Source organism: Geotrypetes seraphini, chromosome 6 (genome assembly GCF_902459505.1).
Source record: "Geotrypetes seraphini chromosome 6, aGeoSer1.1, whole genome shotgun sequence".
Lineage (NCBI taxonomy): Eukaryota > Metazoa > Chordata > Amphibia > Gymnophiona > Dermophiidae > Geotrypetes > Geotrypetes seraphini.
In genome coordinates this window covers 114,160,840-114,173,428 of record NC_047089.1, presented here as the reverse complement: position 1 = coordinate 114,173,428, position 12,589 = coordinate 114,160,840, and the positions used below count along the sequence as shown (strand labels likewise).

The following is a 12,589-nucleotide window of genomic DNA, read 5'->3' as shown; positions in this document are numbered from 1 at the left end:
AAATACCTCCAAAAAAGGTCTCTGCAGGTATCAGAAAAAAACAACAAAAGAAGAGTCAGTCCAGCAGTTGGACTTGGGGTATCAGCAATGGAACAACATTTATCCCCCTAGCCCTCTGACATTGCCCCGGGGCCCAGTTCTTACCATAAGGTCCACACCACGCTGCCGGTAAGTCTGCATAACACACCAGCCACATTGCTTGATATTTCCATCAAAATCATCTGATTCTGTGTGTGTGTAAGAAGGGAGTTCATCTATAATGAATGTAATAGAATTTCAGGAATCTTCTCTATGTAAAGACAGATATCCAAATGACTGAAATGCAGGGGGCCTGGGGAAAGAAAGAAGCAATATGGATTGTTTTGAAAAGAGAAGATGGGTATTGTCTACAGACCTCCGACTCAATTGCAGCAAACTGACTAAGATCGGATTATGGATATACAAAAGTTGGGAAAGAAAGGGGAGGTGCTGTTGCTGGGTGATTTCAACCTGCCAGATGCGGACTGGAAAGTTTTGTCTGCAGAATCGGAAAGAATTAGAGAGATCGTGAATGCCTTTCAAGGAGTTCTGCTCAGACAAATGGTGACGGAACCCACAAGGGAAAAAGCGATACTGGATCTGGTGCTCAAAAATGGTGGAAGTTTATCTAACATCTGAGTGGGGGCCCCACCTGGGAAGTAGTGATAATCATACGGTTTGGTTCTATATAACACCCAAAGAGGAAGATGGCCGCACAAAACTCAAAGTCTTGGATTTCAAACAGGCGGACTTTACTAGCATGGGAGAGTACCTGAAGAAAGAGCTGATTTGATGGGAAGACATAAAGGAAGTGGAAAAACAGTGGTCCAAGTTAAGGAAGCGCATTGGCTTCCAGATGCTCACTGAATAACGTACAAACTAAGTCTACTAACTTTTAAATCTCTTCTATACAAATCACTTTCTTTTATTTATAGAGTATTGATTCCCTATACTCCCTCTAGATCACTTAGATCTATTGACCAGCATCTTTTGACAGTTCCTTCTCTTAAATCTATAAATACACGGCGACATTTTATTTTTTCTGTTACAGCCCCTCAAACGTGGAATCTACTTCCAATTTATATACGAGAAGAATCAGGTTTGGAGAGATTTAAGAGCAAACTAAAATGCTTTCTTTTTAAAGATGCATTTGATAGCTAATATAACTAGAATGTAGGACTAGATTAGGGTTTTCTACTAAGCCCTATGATTTAAACTTTCTGTTTTTTATTTCTTCCCCCTCCCTAATGTTGTTTTGCCCTTATATGTTTCCTTTACTATTTTTTAAAATTGTATTTCTTTACCTACTCCCTTCCTTCTGTATCATTAATTTGTCTTGTCAGTCGTATTTACATTGTCTGTTTACCTTCAACTATTGTAATTTAATATTTTATACTTTGTACATCGCTTAGAATGTTAATAAGCGATTAATCAAATATTTAATAAACTTGGAAAGGTGCAATAAATAGAGCTACTGACCTTTATGTGAAGAAAATAAATAAAAACAAGTGAAAAAGGAAACCGATATGGTTCTCCAAACTAGTGGCAGAAAAAATAAAGGCAAAAGAATTGGCATTCGTGAAATATAAAAAAAAACTCAAGAAAAGGTGTACAGAAAGGAATATCGGATGAAACTGAAAGAAGTCAAGAGAGAGAGACGTCTGGCGAAAGCGCAAGTGGAAGAGCAAATGGCTATAAATATAAGAAAGGGAGACAAAAAATTTTTCAGGTATATTAGTGAAAGGAGGAAGACAAAAAATGGAATTATTAGGCTGAAATAAGGTACGAACCGCTATGTGAAGAGTGATGAAGAAAAAGCAAATGTGCTAAACAAATACTTCTGTTCGGTGTTCACAGAAGAAAAACATGGAGAAGGACTGCAATTGGTCAGCAAAGTTACACCTGAAAATGGGATGGATACTGCACTGTTCACAGAAGAAAGTGTTTATGAACAACTTGAAAAATTGAAAGTGGACAAAGTTATGGGATCGAACAGGATCCATCCCAGGATATTGAGGGAGCTCCGAGAGGTTCTGGCAGGTCTTCTTAAAGATTTGTTCAATAAATCTTTAGAGACGGGAGAGGTTCTGCGGGACGGGAGAAGAGCGGATGTGGTCCCTCTTCACAAAAGTGGTTGTAGAGATGAAGCGGGAAACTACAGGCCGATAAGCCTCACTTCAGATATTGGAAAAGTAATGGAACGTTGCTGAAAGAAAGGTTAGTGAAATTCTTAGAATCTAATGTATTACAAGATCAGAGGAAACATGGGTTTACTAAAGGTAAATCATGCCAAATTAATCTGATTGAATTCTTTGATTGGGTGACCGGAGAACTGGATCAAGGATGTGAACTAGATGTAATTTATTTAGATTTCAGCAAAGCCTTTGACACGGTTCATCATAGGAGGCTCTTAAACAAACTCCGTGGGCTGAAGTTAGAGCCCAAAGTGGTGAACTAGATTAGAAACTGGTTGACGGACAGACCCCAGAGGGTAGTTGTAAAAGGAATTCGCTCGGATGAGGGTCAGGTGAGTAGTGGAGTGCCTCAAGGCTCAGTGCTGTTCAATATGTTTGTGAGCAACATTGCTGAAGGGTTAGAAGGTAAGGTTAACCTTTTTGCAGATGATATCAAGATTTGTACTAGAGTGGACACCCAGGAGGGAATGGAAAACATGAAAAAGGATCTGCAGAAGTTAAAAGAATGGTCTAGCATCTGGCAACTAAAATTCAATCTGAAGAAGTGCAGAGTGATGCATTTGGGGGGATAGAAATCTGAGGGAACCGTATGTGCTGGGAGGTGAGAGGCTGATAAACAAAGATGGAAAGAGGGACTTTGGGGTGATTGTTTCTGAGGATCTAAAGGCATCTAAACAGTGTGATAAGGTGGTGGCTATAGCAAGAAGGATGCTAGGCTGTATAGAAAGAGGAGTAACCAGCGGAAGAAGGAAGGTGTTGATGCTCCTGTATAGGTTGTTGGTGAGGCTGCACTTGGAGTATTGTGTTCAGTTTTGGAGGCCGTATCTGGCAAAGGATATAAAAAGTCTTGAAGCAGTCCAGAGGAAGGCAACGAAAATGGTAAGAGGTTTGAATCAAAAGAAGTATGAGAAGAGACTGGAAGACCTAAATATGTATACTCTGGAGGAGAGGAGGGACAGGGGAGATAGGATACGGACATTTAAATACTTGAAAGGCATTAATATAGAACCAAATCTTTTCCAGAGAAGAAAAAATGGTAAAACTAGAGGGCATAATTTGAGGTTACAGGGAGGAAGACTTATGAGAAATGTTAGGAAATTCTTCTTCACAGAGAGGGTGGTAAATGCCTGGAAGCCCTCCTGAGGGAAGTGGTGGAGAGGAAACCGGTGATGGAATTCAAAACAATGTGGGATAAAACTAGAGGATCTCTAATTAGAAAATTAAGGATATAAATTAAAGAACTAAAGCCGGTACTGGACAGACCTGCACGGTCTGTGTTCCATATATGGTGATTTGGCTGGGGTGGGCATCAATGTGAACTCCACTAATATGGAACTGGAGGATGTTACTGGCCAGACTTTACAGTAGATGTCCTGCAAACAACGGGATGGTTGGATAGGCTGAAGTGAGCTTGGACGGCAACTTCAGCATTTGTAACCTAGGACAATACCAGTCTACGGCCCAGAAATATCAAAGAGACAAGTTATTCTAATCATGTATTTCTTAATGAGTATAACTTATGGGCAGATTGGACGGACCGTTCAGGTCTTTATCTGCCGTCATTTACTATGTTACTATGTTCTCTTGAGGTGGTGACTCAGAGAGCCACTATGTTGGTAACATTTGCAATGAAATTATATAAATCCCTGGTACTTAAATTCTATTTTTGAGTGATGGATGAAAAGTTTCTGGGCTCATAAATTTGAATATTTCCTGACATATCTAAAATTACTCAGAAACGATGACAGGAATTTTTGGCTTTAAGTCCTAGATCACATTCATTGGGACTGAAGTGTAATTTGCATTTTTCTTGTTCTTGTGTGATACAATCAGAAAATAGATTCTTCATGTTTTTTGAACCTAAGCTACTAAGCCCCTTTTTATCAAGCTCCTTTAGGGTTTGTTTGTTTTTTATTGCTGACCGCTGTGGTAAAAGTTCCGATGCTCATGAGTAGCAGAGCTTTTACTGCAGCGGCTGGCGATAAAAACTAATGCAGCTTGATAAAAGATTGGATATCTTGTGGTTAGAAAACAGTTAAGGCTCCAAAGATCATATTCTATAAATAGCATCCCGATTGTAGGTGGCGATAGGCATCATACCGCTGTCTAACCAGTCAATCGGGACACACTTTTTCTATAAAAAAAACAACCAGAAGCAGGCTGCCTACACTGTAGGCATCTGTCGTAGGTGCTGAGAGGTGCTTAGGTTTCCTTAAGCTCACTCAAGGCTGGGTGTGGTTTCACTAAGAAGTGGCCTTAGGCAAGTTTAAGTGGCCTTAGGCGTCTCCCTAGGGCCATGATAAGTGCCTGAAATGTAGAGTGGGGTGCTGGCAGGATGGAGTGGGTATCTCTCCTGCCAGGGATTGTTTAGGGGTTTGTGGCAGGAGGGGGATGTTAGGGGTTGTGCCAGCAGAGGAAGTGGGCATCCATCCTGCTGGGGATGTTGTGTGTGTGTGTGGGGGGGGGGTGCTGGCAGGATGGAGTGGGCATTTCTCCTGCCAGAGGTGTTGTATGTGTGTGGTGGGGGGGGGGGGGGAGTGCCAGCAGGAGGGAGTGGGCATTCCTCCTTCTGGGGATTGTTTAGGGGTTTGCAGCAGGAGGGATTGGGCATCCCTTCTGCCGCGGACATTGTGGGGTGTTTCTGGGGTGGGTAGGAGTGGGCATCCCTCCTGCCGGATGACTTGTAGTGAGGTTTGGGGGTTCCATGCTGCTGCCACTCAGCTGATCGCGGCTGGGAGATTCCCTTGCTGCAACCAGCTCAGTGGCAATTCGATTCTCTAAACGGCATCTGTGACAAGGATGCCGGTTAGAGAATCGTGGTAGTTAGGTGGGGTTAGGTGTTTGTCCTAACATCTTATTCTTATCTTCAATTTAGAAATTAGTTGAAAACTCATCTTTTCAAAAAATTCATAGGCAACTAATTCTTTAACTATTTCATCCTGTACATATTACTAATCTTTTGTAAACCGCATTGAACTATCTGGTTATGCGGTCTAGAAATTGATTTATTGTATTGTATTGCAATTCTCAAAAGCCACTTAGGCAGCTGCTGAGACCGGGCGTCCTATACAGAATCAAGCCCCAAGTAAACGTTCCAGATAACACTAGAGCCGGCTTAGCGAAATGAGTTGGCGTGTCTACATTTATTATTATATATTACCTGTATTGATTTCTGTTCTTGAATCCTAGATTGTGAACGAAATGTTAGTATAATTATTTCCTTTTATTTTTTAGGGAAGAGATAACTAATTCATTTATTTCAACTGTCACAATGATTATAAAATTAAATTGTCACAGTGATTATAAAAATAAAATACCGTATTTGCCGGCGTATAAGACGACTGGGCGTATAAGACGACCCCCCAACTTTTACAGTTAAAATATAGAGTTTGTTATATACTCGCCGTAAAAGACTACCCCTTCTTCCGCACACCTTCTGCACAACCTTCTGCCTGCCTGTCCCCCTCTTGAAGGTCTGCACACCCCGAAGGCCTGCACCCCCCCAAAGGCCTGTCCCCCCCCTTGTAGGCCTGTCCCCCCCCTTGTAGGCCTGTCCCCCCTTGAAGTCCTGCCTGCCTGCCTTTCCCCCCCTTGAAGGCCTGCACCCCCCCTTGAAGGCCTGCACCCCCCCTTGAAGGCCTGCACCCCCCCTTGAAGGCCTGCACTCCCTTGAAAGTCTGCACCCCCCCCCGAAGGCCTGTCCCCCCCTGAAGGCCTGCCTGCCCCCCCCCTTGAAGGCCTGCACCCCCCCCGAAGGCCTGTCCCCCCTTGAAGGCCTGCCTGCCTGCCTGTCCCCCCCCTCCCCCTTGAAAGCCTGCCTGCCTGCCCGCCCGCCCCACCCTGAAGGCCTGATGCCCCGACCCACCCCGAAGGACCGCTCGCCCCCCTGGCCTCCCCGCACCACCTATGAAGCAGCCGCAGCAGGATCGTGAAGTCAGCGTCAGCGATCCCTGCGCTGCTTCCTGCGCCACGGTCCCGCCCCTCCTCTGACGTCAGAGGAGGGGCGGGATCGCTGACGCTGACTTCGCGATCCTGCTGCGGACTGCTTCACAGGTGGTGCAGGAAGGTCAGTGGGGCGAGCGGTCCTTCGGGGGTGGGGGGGATTGAACGGCAAGGCCGGGAGCACCCCCTTAGGGCTGGCACCCGGGGCGCACCGCCCCCTCCGCCCCCCCCTTGGTACGCCACTGCATGTAAACAGTACCCGGCGTATAAGATGACCCCCGACTTTGGGGAGGATTTTAAGGTACTGAAAAGTCGTCTTATACGCCGGCAAATATTGTAAAAAATATTGGCAATTTTCATTCTCTTTTTGAACAATTATTTTGTCTTCAAACAGGCAGATGGACAAGAATCATTTTTCATATACTGGATTCACTTATAACATGGTCAAATATCTTAGAAATCAACATTCACATTATATGGGATCCACAGTATCTAACCAGCCAAAAGACGTACATTCCCTTGAAAACTACCTGGGACAAAAAAGTACCTATTTGTTGATATATTTTCTTGCCAAAATGTATAATTTAAAAAAATGCAAAACTACCCTGGGGAGGACTTCACAAAACTGAACTTACATAAATAAGCACACTGTGAAATCATGCACTTAATTTTGTGCCATTTCAAGAAATTCATACATATAAATGTTTTTTTAGGATAGCCACCTATATGCTTTATACCAACAATCTATTCTATCATGGATTGTTGGTATAAAGGATCAATACTCATTAACAAATTTCAGTTTCACAATTAAATTCAATTTTACCTTCTGTTCCCATGACCCAACTTGCCATCTTCTGCCTCGCCCCAAGAATAGACCTCGCCTTCTGAAGACAGAGCCAAACAATGCTTCCCTCCAGAGTTCACTGTCACTTTCTTTATAAATACATGTTGAATGGATTCCAGAAGTGTTGGTGTGGAGACAGACTCTGTACCTCCAATTCCCAGCCTTCCTCCAGCGCCATAGCCAGTAGCATATAACTAAATACAAATTGACACATAGAAAAAATAAATTTGTCACTTAATCTGTGCAGCAAGTATACAAATACATTAGAGCAATTTTCTCTATGAAAATTACCCAATGAAAAATACATACAGACATTTATACCTATTTAGTATGCAGAAATGTCTCAGATTTTTTTACATATGTCTTCTAAGTCCTGTCTTTGGAATGCTTTCTTTTCATTTCGATGAACTTATGCGTATACAGACTACATTAGCATACATAAGAAGCTATTTCTGCACATAAACTCTGATTTTATATAAGCACATCATTTATAACTTCCAGTTTGTTTACTGCTAGCTAATTAGACATGGGCACCAAGCAGTGGCGTACCAAGGGGGGGGGGCGGTCCGCCCCGGGTGCACGCCCCAAGGGGGTGCACAGCTGGCCACCCACCGGGGGAATAGGCTGCCGCTGGGGAAAGGCTGCCACTGCCGCCATCGGGAACAGGCCGGCGCAGAATTCTCCCTCCCTGCTTCTCTTCCCCGCAGGCCGACCAACTCTCGCCGCCCGACGTCAATTCTGACGTCGGAGAGGACGTTCTGGGCCAGCCAATCACTGCCTGGCTGGCCTGGAATGTCCTCTCCGACGTTAGAATTGACGTCGGGCGGCAAGAGTTGGTCGGCCCCACAGGGAAGAGAAGCAGGGGAACTCTGCACCGGCCTGTTCCCGATGGCCAGTGGCAGCCTGTTCCCGGCGGCGGTGGCAGCAGCATGTTTCCCAATGGCGGTGGCATGGGGGAGGGCAGGGAGAAAGAAAGAAAGGGGGGGAGACAGAGAGCCAGAAAGAAAGAAAGGGGGCAGGGTGAAACAAAGAAAGAAATGGGGCATGGGGAGAGAGAGAGAAAGACAGACATAGAGAAAGAAAGGGGGCATGGAGAGAGAAAGAAAGAAGGGGGCAGAGTGAAAAAAAGAAAGAAATGGGGCACGGAGAGAGAGAGAGAAAGACAAACAGAGAAAGAAAGGGGGCATGGGAAGAGAGAAAGAAAGAAGGGGCAGGGTGAAAGAAAGAAATAAATGGGGCACGGAGAGAGAATGACCAACAGAGAAAGAAAGGGGGCATGGGGAGAGAAAGAAAGAAATGGGGCACGGAGAGAGAAAGACAAACAGAGAAAGAAAGGAGGCATGGGGAGAGAGAAAGAAGGGGGAAGGGTGAAAGAAAGAAAGGGATGGGGCATGGAGAGAGAAAGAAAGACAGACAGAGAAAGAAAGGGGGCATGGAGAGAGAAAGAAGGGGGCAGGGTGAAAGAAAGAAAGAAATGGGGCACGGAAAGAGAAAGACAGACAGAGAAAGAAAGGGGACATGGGGAGAGAGAAAGAAAGAAGGAGGCAGGGTGAAAGAAAGAAAGAAATGGGGCACAGAGAGAGAGAGATAGAGAGAGAAAGACAGACAGAGAAAGAAAGGGGGGCATGGAGAGAGAAAGAAAGAAGGGGGCAGGGTGAAAGAAAGAAAGAAATGGGGCATGGAGAGAGAGAGAGACAAATATAGAGAAAAAAGGGGGCATGGGGAGAGAGAAAGAAAGAAGGGGGCAGGGTGAAAGAAAGAAAGAAATGGGGCACAGAGAGACAGAGATACAGAAAGAAAGGGGGCATGGAGAGAGAAAGAAAGAAGGGGGCAGGATGAAACAAAGAAAAAGTTGGGGGAGGGAATGAGGTCTGGAGGAGGGGAAGCATACAGGAGGGAAGGGAAGGGAAGAAATATTAGATGCACAGTCAGAAGAATAAAGTGCAACCAGAGACTGATGAAATTACCAAACAAAGGTAGGAAAAAATGATTTTATTTTCAATTTAGTGATCAAAATGTGTCCGTTTTGAGAATTTATATATGCTGTCTATATTTTGCACTAGGGCCCCCTTTTACTAAACCACAATAGTGGTTTTTAGTGCAGGGAGCCTTTGAGCGTCGAGAGCAGCATGGGGCATTCAGTGCAGCTCCCTGCACTAAAAAACGCTATCGCGGTTTAGTAAAAAGGGAGGGGGTGTATTTGTCTATTTTTGTATAGTTGTTACTGAGATGACATTGCATAAAGTCATCTGCCTTGATCTCTTTGAAAACCCGCGGAATATAAATGATAATTAGCATTTTCTCTACGTACAGTGTGCTTTGTGTTTTTAAAATTTTATTGTTGGTAGATCATTTTGACTTGGCCACGAAGGTAAGGGGAAGGGAGGGAGGGGAGCTGCTGAAAGATATCTAGTAATCCTTGCAGGCTTGACTGTGTAGGGAATTATTTTTGTAAAATCATGTTTTGTTATGTGACAGGTATTATTTAGACTTTAATTTCTATGAATGAATAGAATGAAAATGATATAAAATTACTTGCTTGTATTTATGTTCGTGCGCTTAAGGAAAGTGGAGAGAGTGGGCTGAGGATGCTGAAGGGAAATGGGGAAAAGAGAGTAGGGAGAAGACGCTGATTTATAAATTGACAATTGTACAGAATATTATTTCTTTTTATACTTTAATATAATAAGTTCAATATAAAACAATTCAAGGCTTGTGTGGATGGAATAAGGTGGTTTGTGGGGATGGGGACCGAGCTTACGGGGATTAGTCCAATAAAATTGTATTTTCTTATTTCTCATTATTTGTTTTATTTTTATTTGTTAATTTGTAAAGTGGTGATGATTATGTATCAGTTTTTTCAAATTTACATCTACTGTCTTTATATTTTGCAGTTTTACTGTTTTTGTGGTGTTGTGGTATTGCATTGTATGCAGAGTCTGGTTTCTTTGGCAGTTCAGTTTAACTTTTGTCTACATATTTCTATTTTTAGTTTGTGATTATTCCATACTGGGCGAGGGTGTATCTGTCTGTGTATATGAAAGGAACATGGCTTTCTGATAGCATCGATTGTACAGGATCGATTGACTGTTTAGGATCTGGCTTGTTTAGTTTTACAATGTATGTGTTGGTGTTCTAGTGCTCACTGCCTTTTCCTAGGTACACTCTTGTAGTGCGATATGTGGATTGTTACTAAAAATCATATTTTTCATGTAGATGAGGGGGGGGTGTCAAAAGTGATGGGCCCCGGGTGTCACATATGCTAGGTACACCATTGGCACCAAGTCTTCTCTCCTTTGCTCCTCTCCTGAAGTCCGCCCCTCTTACTTGAGGTGACAGGGATGCTTTGCCCCACCAGATAAGACCTTCCCCCATGATGGTGCTGAAAACGCTAGTTCTCCACTTCCTTGGTTTGCTACCGCTCCCAGATTATGCCGCCAATGGCGGCAACTGCACATGCTCAGCTGCACATGCATTGTTGCACTAAAAATGTTGCTACCTCCTTAGTCTGTTACAGCTCCTTGAACTGCCAACAGTGGCAACTGCACATGCTTAGTTTTCAGTATGAGAGTATAAATAAAGCAGGTATCAGTGTAGGAAACTGCAGCAGATAAAAACATAGCACAGGAGATGGTAACCAATGGAATTGGATGGGAACTCTTTATTCAATACATAAATTAATAAATTCATATAAACCGTTCTGAGCTCCCCTGGGAGAACGGTATAGAAAATTGAATAAATAAAATAAAATTGATTAATTAATTAACTAGACTCGACATGAGTCATATTTCGGTCCAAGGCCTGCATCAGGAGTCTATAAACATAAGAGTCTGAACATAAGATATAAAATTTAAAATATATTAAAATATACATAAAATATAAAAGGACCTAATGAATAATATAAATATATGATGAAAAGATTAAGGGCTCCTTTTACTAAGGTATGTTAGGGCCTTAACGCGCAGAATAGTGCGCACTAAATTACCCCGCACGCTAGACCTTAGCGCCAGCATTGAGCTGGCGTTATTCTAGAAGCGTACCATGCGGTTTAGCGTGCGGTAATTTTGTGCATGCGATAAAAACGCTAGCGCACCTTAGTAAAAGGAGCCCTAAGAAATGTGTAAAGATGTATATGCATCATCAAAAATAACAAAAACAAATTAACACTGAAGTGTAAAATATACAAAATGCTAATTGCAAAAGGACAAATAAAATATATACATAACAAACATATACCAAAAAGGAAGAGCAATGTTACCCAAAGCTTGTGAGTGTTCCAAAAGTATTCCAAATACAGTAAAACCTTGGATTGCAAGTATCTTGGTTTGCAAGTGTTTTGCAAGACAAGCAAAACATTTGATTAAATTTTAACTTGATATACAAGCAATGTCTTGCAATACAAGTACATACAGTCTACACATATCAAAACTGAGCCGATGGTTCTTCTCTCTCTGACACTACAAGAGTGTAGTGACTGTTCTAAACAAGCGTTTAGCGTTTTTCAACAAGCACATTTAATTACCTTTTACTCCAAAATGGTGCAATGATAGATTCTGTAAGAAGCTCTTTAGGGGTTTGTACCCCACATCGAGTTTTTTCATTCCATCTTGGATTCTGAGCGCCACTTAAGTCTAAAAAGGTATTTAATGTACTTTTTGGTTGTTCCTTCTCTGGTTTTTTTGAATTGGTGTTGTTCTAAACAAGCAACATCTTGCAATACGAGTACATACAGTATATACACATCACAATTGAGCCGATGGTTCTTCTCTCTCTAACACTGCAAGAGTGTAGTGACTGTTCTAAACAAGCAAAGTCTTGCAATATGAGTACATATAGTATACACACGTCACATCATCACAACTGAGCCGATGGTTCTTCTCTCTCTGACGCTGTAGGAGTGTAGTGACTGTTCTAAACGAGTAAGGTCTTGCAATACAAGTACGTATAGTATTTTGTATGAAAGTTTTTGGATTATGGTATGAATCGTCTGAGTTTCCATTATTTCCTATGAAGAAATTCACTTTGATATGATTGCTTTGGATTACAAGCATGCTTCTGGAACGAATTATGCTCGCAAACCAAGGACTTCCAATACCGGCTGATGTTTTCTTAAATGAGAAATGTGAGAATGTGACTTGCTGTGGTTTTTGAAAAAAGATATAATAAATACTAAAAAACATATAAGGGAATATTAAAAAATATATATAAAAAAGGAAGAATTAAAAAATAGAAAATAAAAATATATATGCCTTTTTATATATTTCTTTTATTTACATTCTTTATTCATTTTAAAACTCTCAATAAGTGCAATACAAGATGAAAACATTTTCCACTTTAAGATCACTTACTATTCTATCAGAAACTAATTCAAATCAAATATCCCCCCCCCCCCCCGAAAAAAAAACAAAACAACAACAATTATCTTCAGTTATAAGAAAACAAAAAATTATTTCCCTCCCCCAATCTTGGATGTGTATGTTCAAAGGGAAAAAGTAATATTCATTCTTTACAGTATTTTGTTAATGGGTCCCAAACATCTCTAAATTTCTTAAAATGCCCCTGTTGAATAGCTATAGCATGCTCCATTTTA

The 12,589-nt window shown here is 42.1% G+C and overlaps 1 protein-coding gene across 1 annotated transcript in view; it reads right to left on the bottom strand.

Moving 5' to 3' along the window:
* HERC2 (HECT and RLD domain containing E3 ubiquitin protein ligase 2) overlaps window positions 1-12,589 on the bottom strand; it is a 3,346,202-nt gene that overhangs the window by 447,319 nt on the left and 2,886,294 nt on the right. Inside the window, 1 exon segment of the mRNA XM_033948978.1 lies at window positions 6,979-7,193. Within this exon segment, the coding sequence (XP_033804869.1) occupies window positions 6,979-7,193 (215 nt within the window).